The following is a 15995-nucleotide window of genomic DNA, read 5'->3' as shown; positions in this document are numbered from 1 at the left end:
CGTCTAGATCATCTTTGTTTGACGGTTATTTAAATTGAATATCGGCCGTGGCGAGTTTATTTTCGATTTCTCCGAGTGTGTTTGTGGACGCATTACAGCGATATGGCAACATAAGTGTGTTTGCTCACACAAATTCGAACAATAGCGCGCCAGCGGAGTCCCAGAGGCGGCGGCGGCTCAACCGGTAATTCAATATCGAGCGTTTCTGTTAGTGATGCGTACATCGCTCTGACAATTCGATGGGACTTCAAAATCAATTCTACACAATATAACAGAATAAAAAAATTGTGTTACAAACAAAATATGGAAAAGGCAGCGAGAAACGAGACCGCAATAAAAAACGATAATATGAATTCGCAAAAGGAAGAATCGCCTTTAAGGACTGAATCTAAAATAGAGATACAACGAATGAATTTCATGGAGAAAATTAGATATGTAAAATCGAACATAACTGTGGAGCCGGTGTTGGCATTCTTTGTGATGCCGAGTGTATTAGGAACACTTGCCATTCAAAATCTAAATTTAGACAAAGCTTGCCGAGTCAACTTAGACTTTGGCGACGATGCATGCACTGCGTTGCGCCTGAGAAAACGAGCGAACTACACCTACGAAGAGGACGAGGTCCAAAAACTAATAGCCTCGGTGCAAGCTTGGAAGAGCGTGATCCACATGGCGGTGCCCACGCTGCTGATTCTGTTTATAGGAGCTTGGAGCGACAAGACCGGAAAGCGGAAAATTTGTATGTTGATGCCGATCCTTGGGGAATTCGTGACGTGCCTTTTGAACATAATGAACACGTACCTCTTCTACCAAGTCCCGGTGGAGTGGACCGTGTTTATGGAAGTCATTTTGACCTCATGCTCGGGCGGATGGCACACGATGTTCCTTGGCACGTACAGTTATTTGGGTGATATAACTTCGAAGGAGACAAGAACTTTTCGTCTAGGGATCTTGAGTTTGTGCAGTACCGTTGGCTTTCCTATTGGCATGGGGCTTAGCGGCGTGCTGCTGAAGATTCTCGGCTACTACGGAGTCTTCGTGATATCTGCGAGCTTGCAGTTGCTCAATTTTTGTTACGTATTGTTTTTTATCGAGGACCACACTTGGCTGGCGGATACAGAGAAGGTACCTACGTGATTTTATTTATTGCTTATTTAGGAACATCATTTTTTTTCCTTGTCAGTTCGAACCGTGTTGACACCGGTCACATATGTAACGGCATACCTTGTGTGACTTACCTCTTAGTTTCAGTAGTGGTAAATTATGAACACGGTTTCAAATCTTTAGAAAGTATAATAAAAAAGTAAAATTAATTGTATTCGATAGTGCTTAGTTCTTTGTTTTCTTCGACGACTCTTGTCTGAGTGTTTGCATTTGTGGTGATGGCGTTGTATATACGGTGGTTATCCATTTTCTATTTTCGGACGTTAAAGCTCACGATGGCAATATAAATAAAAAACATCCAAGTGATCTTATTACCCATAAGAGTCTTCATGATAGTAGTGATGTGAATTGTAGCAGGCAGCAGCTTGGCTGTGCCCTTGGAGACCCTTGTTGTCCTTGTCAGCAGCACCATAGACGAGAGACCCATTCGACGCTAAGATCCAGTCCGTCGATATGAGTTATCCAAAGTGACAGTTATCACAATGACATTTCCAGTATCGTATTAACGTTATTATTTGTGAAGAACGAGTGATCAATAAATAATACAAGTATAACATTATATGGGTCTTGTGTATCTATGTCGTCGTCGTCGTGCCCTAAGGGATAAGACGTCCGGTGCATTCGTATCTAGCGATGCACCGGTGTTCGAAACCCGCTTGCAAGTACCAAGTTTTTTAATGAAATACGCACTTAACAAATGTTCACGATTGACTTCCACGGTGAAGGAATAATATCGTGTAGTAAAAATCAAACCCGCAAAATTGTGATTTGCGTAATTACAATGGTGGTAGGATCTCTTGTGAGTCCGCACGGGTAGGTACCACCGTCCTGCCTCTTTCTGCCGTGAAGCAGTAATGCGTTTCAGTTTGAAAGGTGGGGCAGGCGTTGTAACTATACTGAGACCTTAGAATTTATTTATAATCTCAAGGTGGGTGGCGCACTTACGTTGTAGATGTCTATGGGCTCCGGTAACCACTTAACACCAGGTGGGCTTTAACCTCGTCCACCCAACTAAGCAGTAAAAAAAAGACTAGTATACCGACCTAAAACTTAAAGTTGTATTTTGATATCAGTGATTCTGATCAGGATTTTAGAGTAAAATAACAAAATCATTTTATTGTCCCTCATGTGTAGACTATATATTTCAAGAAAATCCGTTTATATGACTGTGTATGTCAACCCGTAGAGATTATTTTTATTTATCAATTTTCTAACGATATAACTGAGATACGCATTAAAAGGCAAATTACAATGCAAAATTGCTTGCTAAATAAAACATCAAACAAACCAAATGGTTTACACAACAAGTTTCCAATTGAGGTTCAATACGACAATCATAGTATGTCATTTTTTAAACAGGCCTTTTTATTTACAAACTTCAGAATCTTTTATTTACAAACGGATCGTTTGGAACCTCTGGGTCTGCGGAGGGACTTCGGTTCCCTCTGTATTTTGTACCGTATGTTCCATGGGGAGTGCTCTGAGGTATTGAGATGATACCGGCATCTCGTTTTTACCATCGCACCGCCCGCCACCGGAGTAGAGTTCATCCATACTACCTGGAGCCACTGCGGTCATCCACAGTGCGTTTCCAGAGGTCTTTTTTGCCACGTACCATCCGGTTATGGAATGAGCTCCACTCCATGGTGTTTCCCGAGCGCTATGACATGTCCTTCTTCAAACGAGGCTTGTGGAGAGTATTAAGCGGTAGGCAGCGGCTTGGCTCTGCCCCTGGCATTGATGAAGTCCATGGGCGACGGTAACCACTCACCATCAGGTGGGCCGTATGCTCGTCTGCCTACAAGGGCAATAAAAAAAACTATTCTCATTCTGTAATTCATTTGTTTAAAAACATTTTAACTTTCAATATAGTCATCATACATTTAATATTTTTTAGTCAAATTATACTTTATTAGTAAGAAATCCTTACTAGGATATTTTCCGAAGGCATCCGAAATACTTCTTTTATTTTTGATGGGTGACGAGCTCACAGCCCACCTGGTTTTATGTGGTTACGGCAGCCAAGAGACATATTATTATATAACGTAAATGCCGCCACCCACCTTGAGATATCAGTTCTAAGGTCTCAGTATAGTTACTACTACTCAGACTACTATTAAGACGGCTATGGTTTAATTCATAAGTCACAACGACTTGATTGGTTGTTGACAAGGTCATCGACCATATCAACGGCGGCTCTTACACCCCAACATTTATTTTATTGTTTAGTACAATAATAAGGCTTCATTATCGTCGATTCGATTCCTATTTGAAGCCCTGTTGTGGTACGTATTTTAAGCTTACCCGAGGATGTGCCAATATCCAATGTTCGTCTGGTTGAAGAGTATCCATCGTTATACGATACTACGGAGACTTTTTTTTATTGCCCTTGTAGGCAGACGAGCATACGGCCCACCTGATGGTGAGTGGTTACCGTCGGCCATGGACTTCAGCAATGCCAGGAGCAGAGCCAAGCCGCTGCCTACCGCTTAATACTCCCCACAAGCCTCGTTTGAAGAAGGACATGTCATAGCACTCGGGAAACACCGTGGAGGGGAGCTCATTCCATAGTCGGATGGTACGTGGCAAAAAATACCTCTGGAAACGCACTGTGGATGACCGCAGTGGCTCCAGGTAGTATGGATGAACTGTACTCTGGATAGAGACTTCCGGACCCAGACTTAGGCTGGGCTGGGTGCCGTTTTTATGTTATGATGTCTTTGGGGTTAATCTTAATTCAGATGGACCGTAGGCTCGTCTCGCCATCTAGAGCAAAAACAAATATAGCACAGATTGCGTCCGCCAGCGGTATGGCATGATAGTCATGTCATTGTGAACAAATGCTGATATGTTTTATTTATTTATTACCTAAGCAGGGAAACGAGCATACGGCCCACCTGAAGGGAAGTGGTTACCGTCGCTCATGGACGTCGCAATACCAGGGACAGAGCCAAGCCGCTGCCTACCGCTAAGCACTTTATTACTACTTTCATTTATAATTCCCGCAATTCCCGCATTCGATTCTGCTATTAGACAATACGTAAAATCAAATATTGTAGGATCATATTTTTGGTAAATTTTTTGTAAATTAAAAAGCGGACGGTTAGCGTGGACGTTAGAGTGGATGGATGTGTATGGAAATGGTAGTGCAAGGTAGAGGGAGAAGAGATCGACCGAAGAAGACATGGATGGAGTGTGTGAATGATGATATGAGAGAGACAGGAATGAGTGTTGAGATTACGGCTGATAAAAGAGAACGGAAGAGAAAAATTAGCTGTGCCGATCCCACCTAGTGGCATAAGGTCGAGAAAAAGAAGCAGATATTTTTAGTAACACAACTTGCAAGATGAGCAGTCACTGTAAAACTGAGCAAACGTAAAACGCGTATACTGATCTGAAAAAACAAAAATCCGGCGCCACCAGATTAAGCACGGCATGAATTTAAGCGTCGTCCCCCAGCGAAAAACATGAAATCGGTTCCTGCGTGACCGTGTTAAAATCGAAAGCGGTCTTTAATCAAAATTATTTGCAGGTCAAAAAAACAGGATGTGGCGGTTTCCTGGTGGAATTTTTCGACTTTCGAAGCTTCCGAGAAACATTGGAGATTACTTTCAAGAAGGGGAAAAATAATAGGAGACTAAGAATGTGTTTAATATTGATGGTAGTTTGCTTGAACTTCGGACCAATGTGGGGTATGTAGATGTTGGAATATTTATTGGTAGACGACTTGTTCATGGACCTATGTTCGACAAAAATAGACAGAGTGCGTACGATAGATATGAAAACACCGGTTTTGTTATTTGTTTTATTTGTGACTAGCTGACCCGGCAGACTTCGTAGTGCCTCAATCGATAAATAAAATACCTAACTTTTGTATAAAATAAACTTAAACCGAACAAAAAGAATCCGTCCGACGGGGGACACATCAAAGGAAAACAAAATTGTTATTTTTATTTAATTCCAAGCATTTTCATATTTATCTACCTTTTAAACCTCTGGACTTCCACAAATAATTCAAGACCAAAATTAGCCAAATCGGTTAATCGGTTAATCGGTTCTCGAGTTTTAGCGAGACTAACGAACAGCAATTCATTTTTATATATAGAGGTAAGCTAATACACAGACAGCGTTTCATTACGAAATCGCTACATAAAAACTGCAAAGCCAATAAATAATTCCTCGTTGATAACGCTGTATGTGTTATAGGATAAAGAGATCAGGTAGTAGAAGCACAGGAACAGGCTCTTTGCAAGCTTTATAGTTTTCGAATGTATTATGGATGTCAGAATCACAAAAGAGTTTGTCTTTTGTTCGAGTTCAGACAAGTTCACCCAGAACGAAATGTCAAATACCCCTCAAACGGGGTAGCCGGAATTTGAACGGATCCCGGCGTCAGGGTAACTAACCTCTGACGTGGATATCATTGAGGATCGTGACCCGAAGATACTGGTAATTAAAGGAATATTGTTTGACAAGCATTGGAGTAAATATTGATAATGTTTTGTTTATGTCTGTTTATATTAAGTTTGTTTGATGTATCAAAACACTATTACACTAACATAAGCATGAAACATAAACTTCTATTTTATCAACAGTCGTGTTCCGTAAGGTTACTTAATCTTAATTAATTCGAAGTTATTGTTTCTATTGTTATCTTTCACATGGTGTAAAGTGATTAAACTAAACATTTAAATAATATTTTCATTTTAGGTGAATTAGGCATAACTTACATCTTTACTCGTTACCAATTCAACTGGGATGAAGTGACGTACAGCATTTTCAACACTTACAGCTTGGTCACCCACTCATTAGGTAAGTTCATTAAAAAAAAACTTCTGATAATTAAGTTAAAGTTGAATATCGAATTCGCGGTTTTGTATTGATATGATATTGGGTCTTCTTAATGATGTGTGATAGTTACATATCGCATATACTGTGCGATAACGTCACCCATGCAAATTATATAATTTTTCAGGAGAAACATTGGAAAATTCAACATCTTATTATATATAGTTGTGCTAGACTAATGAATTAAAAACGATAATATTTAAACTACAACTTAAGATTTCATCAGTAAAAGCAAACATCTGACTGATATAACTAATATAACTATTATGAAATGTATTTTCTCATACTCAGTTCAGTTTTAACAAAAATTGCTTAAGTGACTTTATATTACCGTATGTACGATATGTGAGTTATGTGATATGTGTAGGAAATTGGTAAGAAAATAGAACCAAGATCCCGTTCTTTGACGTTCTCGAGTTTTACTTCCTATAGAGGGATTTCAAGATAGGCTTTTTGTCTGGTGGTAGGACCTCTTGTGAGTCCGCACGGGTAGGTACCACCACCCCGCCTATTTCTGCCGTGAAGCAGTAATGCGTTTCGGTTTGAAGGGTGGGGTAGCCGTTGTAACTATACTGAGACCTTAGAACTTATATCTCAAGGTGGGTGGCGCATTTACATTGTAGATGTCTATGGGCTCCAGTAACCACTTAACATCAGGTGGGCTTTGAGCTCGTCCACTCATCTAAGCAATAAAAAAAAAAGGCTATGTATCATAATCCATGGTGTGGTGCACTTCATATATTGTATACCAGCGACCCGCCCTCGCTTCGCTTCGGAAACTGTAATTTATTATTGATTTCTCCACTATTTAATGGATGTTATTATACATATAAGCCTTCCTCTTCAATCACTCTATCTATTAAAACAACTGCATCAAAATCCGTTGCGTAGTTTTAAAGATTTAAGCATACATAGGTATATAGGGACAGAGAGAGCGACTTTGTTTTATACTATGCAGTGATTCAACGTATTTCAAATGCAACCCTTGAATGCCGTCCATAATAATATCCGGTAGATAACATTTTCATGTAACGAACGTCAACTGTATCTTGAAAGCTCTTGACCGAAGTTCGCGAGAACAAACAAGCCGAAAGCTAATAAGCTGCCGTCAAAGCCACTGCTCATGTTTGACGCAACAACACGGCCGCCGGAGGCTGTTTCAATCTGTACTGTTTTGATTTGCATTTATATTAGTTTAATCGTGTTTCAATTGTAATCGATAGAAAATTAAAATATCTCGACTGTCTCATATATACAAAAAAAAAACAATAAAGATTTGCCGTAATTAACGATAATAATCGAATATTTCGTGTTTCTTCCTCCATCCTTTCTTCCTTCTTTTCGCCCGGTAAGGCTGGATCACTAATCAAAGAATTAGTTTCACTCGAGGATAGAATAGAAGTAAATTTCACTCTAAGTATTAATTAAGTGTCAATTAGAGATGACGTCACTACGATAGAAAAATTTTTTTTGAAGTAAACGCAAGAATATTTTTTGTATTAAACTTTTTAAGTTACGCAAGAGACTAATATACTTCTAGAAAGCTTAGTATAATTGGGAGTGAATTACACGATTAGAACACTTCCTCGTTTGATTTACTTCTACTTTCTCTATTCTGTCAATATTGTTGGAGTTGTTAGAAGTCTAGCTTGCCTGTAATATGTGATGGTAGACAGAAAGATTGGTGTAATATAAAATTACATTTTTTATACTCAGCCGACAAAGAGATATCGACCTCTTCTCGAATGTTATTAAGCTTAACTTTGGATGTTTTTTAAGGTACGCTGTTAAGTATAGGCATTATCAGCAAGAAATGGAAGGCGGACGATGCTGTTTTGGGGATAATTTCAACTAGTAGCAAGATTTGTGGAGCACTGGTATTGGCTTTTGCAAGGAATGGTTTTGAAGCATATTTTGGTATGAATTTTATTATAACCTCATTTTCTCATTTTTTAACAACGCCGACATACCATTTTGAGGTTCTCGTGGATCGCTGCACGTTAACCACTGATTAACATACATGGTTTATTACTAAAACTGCCTAGTAAGTTAATCGGGACAGGGTATCATTCCCCTACACCACTAATGAGGTACTATGAATGAAGTTACGGGTAGTGGGTTGTATTAAACTTCTATGGGTATCTACCATTAACTTGTCTATTTTACGATTAACAATGTGTTCCAAAGGTGGCGTAGATGCATTACAACCGGCCTTATGTTCTCGAGTCGCACCAATCCCATATTTGAGGTCCGGTTTAAAATAATAAAGTTAACCTGAAAATTTTTTACAGCACCACTTGTGGAGATTTTAAATGGTACCTCAACTATTGCTTTACGGTCAATCGCATCGAAGTTGGTTTCACATCAAGAACTAGGTGATTCTTTTTTGTTTATTTGATATTTTTGTTCTGTTGGAACTATTTCAACAAAATCTGCTGTATGGTTTATAGGAGCCTATGGCAAAAGGGGAGTATTATCAAAATGGCGATAACGTTAAAGAAAAAAAAAACTTCTTTTCCTGTTATAAACAAAAACAGTGGTCATTTAGTTTTCATTGGTTATTAGTACATTTTATACTTTATGTAGAAAAGAAGCTTTGGTATCTTTTGTGGTGAGTTCGCATAGATTACGTAATATCCTATATACTGCTACCGCAAAGCAATAATACATTCCACTTTGATTTGATCGGTAGGAAACTGCTTACGAATTCCTAAACTTCAGCGGCTTATTAGTGGAGTCCACACCGCGAATTTTACCACCCGCTTTGCGACATTTTGTCGAAGTTTTGATTGGGTTTGACACCGAAACATGTAATGGGTTCTTAGCAGGAGAGTGGTTCTATGCTGACAAAGCACGCTTCCACCAGTAGCTACGCATATAACGACCCAATATCTTATGTTCGATTAAGGAATTTGGTTTTATGGCGCGGAATTTTAATCCACATAAAGAACTCAGTTTGAAATCGCTGTTTTTTCAGGTAAAGTGTTCTCACTCTTCGGGCTAGCGGAGACGACGATGCCATTAATATTTGCGCCTTTATACACCAAGGTGTATGTGTCCACCCTTCATGTGTTGCCGGGAGCCGTTTTTCTACTTAGTGTTCTTTTTACGATACCAGCGTTAGCTATTTTCGGGTAAGTTCCACAAATATACCTTGAACCAATAGAAATTGTTCTTCTGCGTATCTTAAATTTTATCTAAGTATCTTTTTATATGTATGTAAACAGTTTTTGATTATTTTAATTTGATATTACCAAGTAATCTGGGATTTTCTTGGTAGAACTAATTTTAAAGTGCTTTATCGTGGCGTTGATAAAAACCTATTTAAGGTGGAATTGTTTTAATAATTTCTTTCCCCGCAGATGCTTTTACCACCAGCACCGGAAAGAGAAGAAAGAGAAAAGACTAAACTTGAACAGTTTGCCTGCCACAGGAGAAGAGTGCAAGAAGAGCCTAGCTGAGAAGGCAAAAAATATCAATATCGTTTGATGTAGAGACTATAGAAGCTACAAATCTTTTTGTTCCAGTCCATCAATAAACCTAGGCATAGTTTGACTTCGAATTTCGTTTCAAAAACTCGTCGTAATGAAAACTAAAATGCTTTAAATTTTAGCTGATTTTCATAAACGCAATAAAGGTTAATTTTTATTTCTTCAAATAAAAGTTATCGAGTATAGGCCTTTGAAATTGAAAGATATGAATAAGGTTTATTTGATCATTGTATTTTTTCATTCATTATGTATTATCGAGCTGCCTGTTAAAACTGTGCCTTTATAGCTCATGTTGTTACCCGTCTTAAATTAAAGCATTATCCACGTTATATTTAGATTTGGCTGACGGTTTCTGTATTGACTTGTCGTCATTACTTCTCGTAAGCATTTTCGGATTGGCAAACCAGGACAGGTTTTTGGCCCAATATATAAGAAGCCCAGATTTCTTGTATCGGCTCTGCCAACTAATTGATTCCAACAAATACTTACCTATCTATTATAGAAGTCTTACATGCTGAAAAATAATTAACTTAAGGTAATAAAACTGTAATACAAAATTTGGAAAGTATTTAATGCTGGTGTGAGTTCACGGCCGTAGGCAGACGCTACCATAGTTTCTAGTTCTGTTGCGAAGTAGTCGTATATGACACGTGTGGGACAATGCTTATATTGTTTACAATGGAAGACACTATACAAAAAAAATCCCGGGAAGATTAAATTTAATAAGGCAAGCTAATCTAGCCACAGACGTCTGTGCTGTAGTAGAATAAATCCTGAATAATATTTAGTGGTTCATACTCCACATCTAGATTCTCTCAACTCTCAATCTTCAGGTTTTCTTTACAATATTATAAATCGCATTGCTTCCATTGTTTTTGTTGTCACCTTTTTTTTAAGGATTTTTTTATTAAGGATAGCGTTAAATGACATTAGTTAGGTAAATACTACGAGTAAATGTCCTTTTATCAATCAATGATTTCCGTGTCAGGAATTAAATTCAATGTTTGTAGATTTAAGTTTTAACACGAGCGCACACACGAAGAATTTCAATTAGATTTTCGCATCGGAAGTTCCGTGATTCCTAACTTAAACAAAAATGTAATTAGGAATTTTCATTAAATCGAATTGCTACTGATATCATTTGTAAAGTTGGCAGATCCATGTACTTCAAATGTTTCGAAGCTATTCTGAATTTTCTCATAGAGAAACCTAATAAGTGTTTAAACGTGTCATGTGTGCCGTGTTTATAAAAAAGACCTGTTTTGTACTTTGATGATATTTTTATTTTGAAAATGAATACATTGTAATTAAAACTAAATCTCTGGGTCTTAGTGGTTTTCTTTCCTTTTGGTATAATGTTGGGCTATTTCGTAGGTAAGAATGGATACAACCATCTCGCTTATTTTTGCTGCTAAGTAGTCAAGCAGCCATGCGTACTGGTTTAAAAGGTTGGGCAACTACTTGGATATAGCACGCAGTTGAGATTGCGATCTACACTACCTTTACGGTCGCATTTTGTGTATATCTACACAAGTAATGAAGTTTGCCTGTTCCGAAATAATATGGAAAATCGCATGCGCAGTTATAATCCATCGGGTTTGGAATTAATTTCACTCACATTGTAGTATAGCTCGCCGGGTGTCTTGCCTCGTTAGTCTAGTAGTGGACTAGTAGTGGTCTAGTAGTGGTAATAGTGGAATCTGATCGAGACTTAAGTTTGCTTCCTTGTCAGCGTCAACATCTCTTTCGAATGACATTCGAAGTCGTATGCTTTGTGCTTCTCGTACGAGGGATGTTGAATGGGATTGTTTATTATTACTTCACGAGTATTTTCAAATTTTGGGCTTCCGGTAGTCTTCAGCGCCAACCCTTTCTGTCATATCCTTCAACTATAGTCAACTAATGTGTCAGTCTTCTTTTCTGTGAACAGCTGGGTTGACCAGATCTCGGCTCACCTGGTTTCCGACGGTTTTTGGAGCCCATAGGCACCATAGAGTGAGTTTCACTACCTTGATCAGTTGTACGTCACAGTTGCATAGGAATAGCGCTATTCCTACTAACTACCACGCCGCAACTGATAAATACTTCACCGTTCAAAGACAAGACAGTGGTATGAATATTTTCTGTACAGAATCAAACAATGGCAATGCACAGTTGGAAAATAAGGCTAAGACGCTACTACTATAGATGGAAAAAATGTCCGTTTTTGCAGAATATCCGTCGGAGCACCGTCATTTGTTAGGAATGTTAAATTTCATGACAATTTAGACCGAGAACTCATTAGTAAGTATCGCAAGACAGCATCAAAAGGCTTCTTGCAAAAGCACGGCATGTTAACCTTCTAGTCGCAGTCGTCGTAAATTAAGCTCCTGAACAAGATGACGCGTCAGCGAACAATCGTCGTCGCTCTAGAAACGCTCTTTCTGATCCTCTCGATCTATTCTCTGTGATTTTGGGCATTTCCAAAGGTCCAACTCGCTCAGTTTCTCGCCAGATCTTCTCAGTGGGTATGATTCCCCACCTATCATGGTGAAAGCAGAATAGCCTCTACTGGCAGATTGGTAGCCAAAATAGGTAAATAGTAGTAAGTAGAAAATCGAAGAAAGTCCCATACACTGGTAGCTTTCGATATATAAGATCGAGAAAAGTGTTCTGCCTCAATTTCGTGATAATTCGTATTGGAACTGATGAAAGGGATTTAAGAGTGGCATTTTTGTTCTACGTAAGAAGTATTTCATTAGGTGTGTATTTCTTTCCTATGTCGGGAATACAGCCACCTGTAAAGAGAATTTGGCTTATTTTTTTGTTTATATAAATGAAGTTTTAAATAGAAATGATACAAAAGTTTGTGTAACACTAGTCAACCTACATACAGTTCTTAATTGTTTTTTTTTTTTTTTTTTTTGTTGCCTTTGTAGGCAGACGGGCATACGGCCCACCTGATGGTGAGTGGTTACCGTTGCCCATGGACTTCAGCAATGCCAGGAGCAGAGCCAAGCCGCTGCCTACTGCTTAATACTCTCCACAAGCCTCGTTTGAAGAAGGACATGTCATAGCGTTCGGGAAACACCGTGGAGGGGAGCTCATTCCATAGCCGGATGGTACGTGGCAAAAAAGACCTCTGGAAACGCACTGTGGATGACGGCAGTGGCTCCAGGTAGTATGGATGAACTCTACTCCGGTGGCGGGCGGTGCGATGGTAAAAACGAGACGTTGGTATCATCTCGAACAATTCCTCAGAGCACTCCCCATGGAACATGCGGTACAAAATACAGAGGGACCCGAAGTCCCTCCGCAGACCCAGAGGCTCCAAGCGATCCGTGAGAATGGGATTATCGACAATCCGAACGGCTCTCTTCTGTATGGATTTTATTGCAACTGTGTTTTATTGCAACTACTTTGATGTTTCTAAAGCTAATTATAAGTATATAGTGCCCGAAAAACAAAACAACTAATAATCCAAATGAAAAAACAACAATCTATACGAGTATTCTGACTTAATTTGTTTTCATTCTGGTTTTCATTCCTGCCTGTCGTTCGGGTGGTTTATAGATCCCAAAGTCCAAATTATCTGGAGCCATTGAACACACAGACACTGGATTATTCACTGCCTCTTTCGAAGAAGGGATTACTTGAAGTCGCTAACTTATTTACAAGGCTATGTTGCAAGCTTGCATGGGTGTCCCGAGCAGTCACAAACAAGTCAGTGGGTAAACAATTAATTGGCAATTGACCTGCTGTCTTAAACTGGACAATTGCATTAAAATTTCGGTGTCTAAGGATCCAGGTAGTTTACAAAAAATAAACAAAATTAAGGCAAGGCAATCGGTGTGCCCGGTCCGAGGTAGGGCGCCGGGTGTGAGTGGCAGGAGTTTTAAGTGAGGTTCAACTGCCACATAGCCCACCTGCCGCGCTGGTGGGGAACCGGCGATTTTCTCCTGTGGAAAAAAAAGGCAATCGGTGTAAGGCAATCGATCGTTTTTCACACTCACGTGAATACGAAGGCGACAGGAAGAGTGAGTGCCCCTCCAAGCAGGAATACTGCACCCGGCAGAGCGTCCATTGTAGCCGTGTACAGTCGCGTAAACATTGGCACGAACATTATCGGCATCAATACCTCAATCAGGCCGACTATTGAATTTAGTTTACCTTGAAAAATTACAAACATTAGCTGTGTGTGTGTTCAGGGAAAGTTTGGTATTCAAAAACATTTTAATGATACGTTGGTCACTTCGATCTCATGCCGAAAATTGATATGAAACATTTATCTCATGATGTTCATAGGTTCCTATGACTTCTATGCAGCCTTAGAGTTTGCATAACTACGATAATTGCTGTGCCGAGCCAATGTACTTTATTACTTTAAATTCTAAATCAATTTACAATTGTATTTGGATTATCGTGCGTTTTAGTTATGATAAAGACGATAATTTGTAAAAAACTGTACTATATACTGTTGTAACTTACACTGCAGTTTTCACTATATCGTAAAATGCCTTTTTGATGTTCAAAATATTTAATTTGTCCAACGTTCTTGACAAATTTGAAGAAGGCTTTCATTGATGATGAGAAATATGAGATGGTTTGGAGACGAGATGAGATGAGATGGTATAGATTTTTTTATATTTGATTCACTCATTTTTCTGTTTCTCTATATGTGTGAGTTGCACAGATGTAGTATATAGTAGTAGATGAATTTTTATGTAATTTTTAGTGTAGCGTTAAGGATATTCTTGAACTAAAATAGTTTACTGGTAGCGGATCTTAGGGCCTAACTGGAGTTGTCAGTTTTTTATCAGAATGTTCCTTAAATATTCTATTGTAATTTGGAACATTTTGGTAAACAGTTTTGTTACGACAAAAAGTAATTCAGAATATTTTTTCTTTATCGCAGGAAAAAGTTGCTAGACTTTGTTATCTGTATTCAGCTGTTACGGACCAGAGTGAGGCATAAACAACTCCGTATGCCATGAAAAAGAAATGTATTTCATTCTTTCTGAATTACAAATCTAACGCGATTGAAATCATGGCACTAGTATGTAATGAGATATACCTATATATCTAACAAATTAAAAAAATGTGGACTTTGTTTATGTTTTATAACGTTATAAATTTTTAAACGTTGTCCCATGTGTTGTCTTACTCTTGAAGGCGGAACGCTGAGTTGACTCTCAACAAAAATAGGCAGGATGGTAACCGCTACTCGCTATCGGCTTTTGGAATTACCAAATTATGGTTATGTATTTAAAACGCACGTGTGAGCTTATATAATTACATTCGTAATAATAATAATAATAGCATCTCACCTATTTCGTTCGATTCCACCAGTTTCGAGGATATCGATCTTATTACAAGCATTGATGTTGTGCTCAGTATGTCAACAACGGGTGCTGGAAAATATGCACGAATAAATAAGCATCCTTTGTTACATTGTTAAGCAGTTGCATATACAGTTGCATATGCGGTAGGCAACGGTTTGGCTCTGCCCCTCGCCTTTCTGAAGTCCATGGGTGACCACTCACCATCAGGAGGGCCGTATGCTCGTCAGCCTACAAGGACAATAACAGTTACTGGGTTTTTTTATCGAGGGATTACTGGTGGTCCGGACGCCTTTCCGGTTTCACCAGGACGGGTGAGCGAGCAAAGGCTCAGCCAGGAGGGGTGGGGTTTGCTAACAGTTGCCCGAGCGCCTCCGAAGGAGACCTAATAACTCAAGAGCAACTGCTTCGCGAATGAACCTACTACCGGATCGGAATCGCGACCCGCTAAGAAGATCCGCATGGGTTACGTTGCACGTGGACCTCTTTGTTGAGTTCAACGAGTACGGTTACCGAAGTCCCTAAGCCTGCTCCTAAATCACTGGGGTGTAAATGGCACCATCCACATAAAGAAAAAAGTTCGAAGTTCTTATTGCACTGGAAATCTGGTAGCTCGCTGTGGCCGTAGTCATCATAGAACACAAATATTTGACAGATACCTGAATCTCGCTATTAACAGTTGCAAGATAAGTATGAATATAACATACAAGCTCCGAACATTTGGACCATCTAGGGGGCAGTTTTACCCGATCTGTGGAATATCTTCCCTTTACCGTTACCTTAATACCACGAGTTGAAATTAAGCCAAGGTTAAATTAATCTCACAGTGAATAGTCAGATCGGGTGTTCAATTGCACATGTTGTGTAAAACTCAGTGAAAACAAAATGGACAGAGCTGGTTCGCTTTAAGTAAGCAGAAAGAAGAGAAAGAAGAAAGAACAGTATGATATTATTGTTGAATCATTATGCATTCGTGAACTACCAGATAAAACTATAAAAAAATATGTGAATAAATTGAAAACTTCAGTTGTACATTAATGACTAGGCATTGAAATGCAGCTCGACGATAATTTGTTTTATTGATAACTTTTATCTGATAATTAAAATTCAGTTTGAATATCTTATAGGTACATTACTCAGATATTAATTGCAATAAGTCATTTTATATCACTTA

The 15995-nt window shown here is 38.8% G+C and overlaps 2 protein-coding genes across 6 annotated transcripts in view; one reads left to right on the top strand and one right to left on the bottom strand.

The window, feature by feature from the left end:
* Positions 1-42: 42 nt before the first annotated feature.
* LOC114240216 (proton-coupled folate transporter) lies at positions 43-10830 on the top strand. Of its 2 annotated transcripts, XM_028170686.2 has the most exons (7): positions 55-1125; positions 4697-4856; positions 5875-5976; positions 7792-7929; positions 8304-8387; positions 8990-9146; positions 9375-10830. In XM_028170686.2, the coding sequence occupies exons 1-7, from the start codon at positions 304-306 to the stop codon at positions 9499-9501; spliced, it is 1590 nt and encodes a 529-aa protein (XP_028026487.2). In that variant the 5' UTR covers positions 55-303; the 3' UTR covers positions 9502-10830. The 2 variants fall into 2 exon arrangements, with proteins under 2 accessions (XP_028026488.2, XP_028026487.2); XM_028170687.2 differs by lacking the exon at positions 7792-7929 and having other exon boundaries at positions 43-1125.
* Positions 10764-15995, bottom strand: part of LOC114240219 (lysosomal proton-coupled steroid conjugate and bile acid symporter SLC46A3) — a 22812-nt gene continuing 17580 nt past the window's right edge. For all 4 annotated transcript variants that reach the window (XM_089736657.1, XM_089736660.1, XM_089736659.1 and 1 more), the window contains 3 exons: positions 14810-14893; positions 13496-13652; positions 10764-12280 (listed from right to left, as the gene is read on the bottom strand). In XM_089736657.1, the coding sequence (XP_089592783.1) occupies positions 12241-12280; positions 13496-13652; positions 14810-14893 (281 nt within the window). In that variant the 3' untranslated portion in view covers positions 10764-12240. The remainder of the gene's footprint in view (positions 12281-13495; positions 13653-14809; positions 14894-15995) is intronic.

The sequence above is a fragment of the Bombyx mandarina genome, chromosome 22 (genome assembly GCF_030267445.1).
Source record: "Bombyx mandarina strain Sakado chromosome 22, ASM3026744v2".
In the NCBI taxonomy this organism is placed as follows: Eukaryota; Metazoa; Arthropoda; class Insecta; order Lepidoptera; family Bombycidae; genus Bombyx; species Bombyx mandarina.
This window is presented reverse-complemented; position numbering and strand designations above follow the sequence as displayed.

Bases quoted from the DNA above. Each gene is read 5' to 3' on its own strand.
- LOC114240216 (XM_028170686.2), top strand. From the start codon at position 304: ATGGAAAAGGCAGCGAGAAACGAGACCGCAATAAAAAACGATAATATG. The intron at 1,126-4,696 runs GTACCTACGTGA...AATTATTTGCAG, and splicing joins GGCTGGCGGATACAGAGAAG to GTCAAAAAAACAGGATGTGG. The intron at 4,857-5,874 runs GTATGTAGATGT...TTTTCATTTTAG, and splicing joins GAACTTCGGACCAATGTGGG to GTGAATTAGGCATAACTTAC.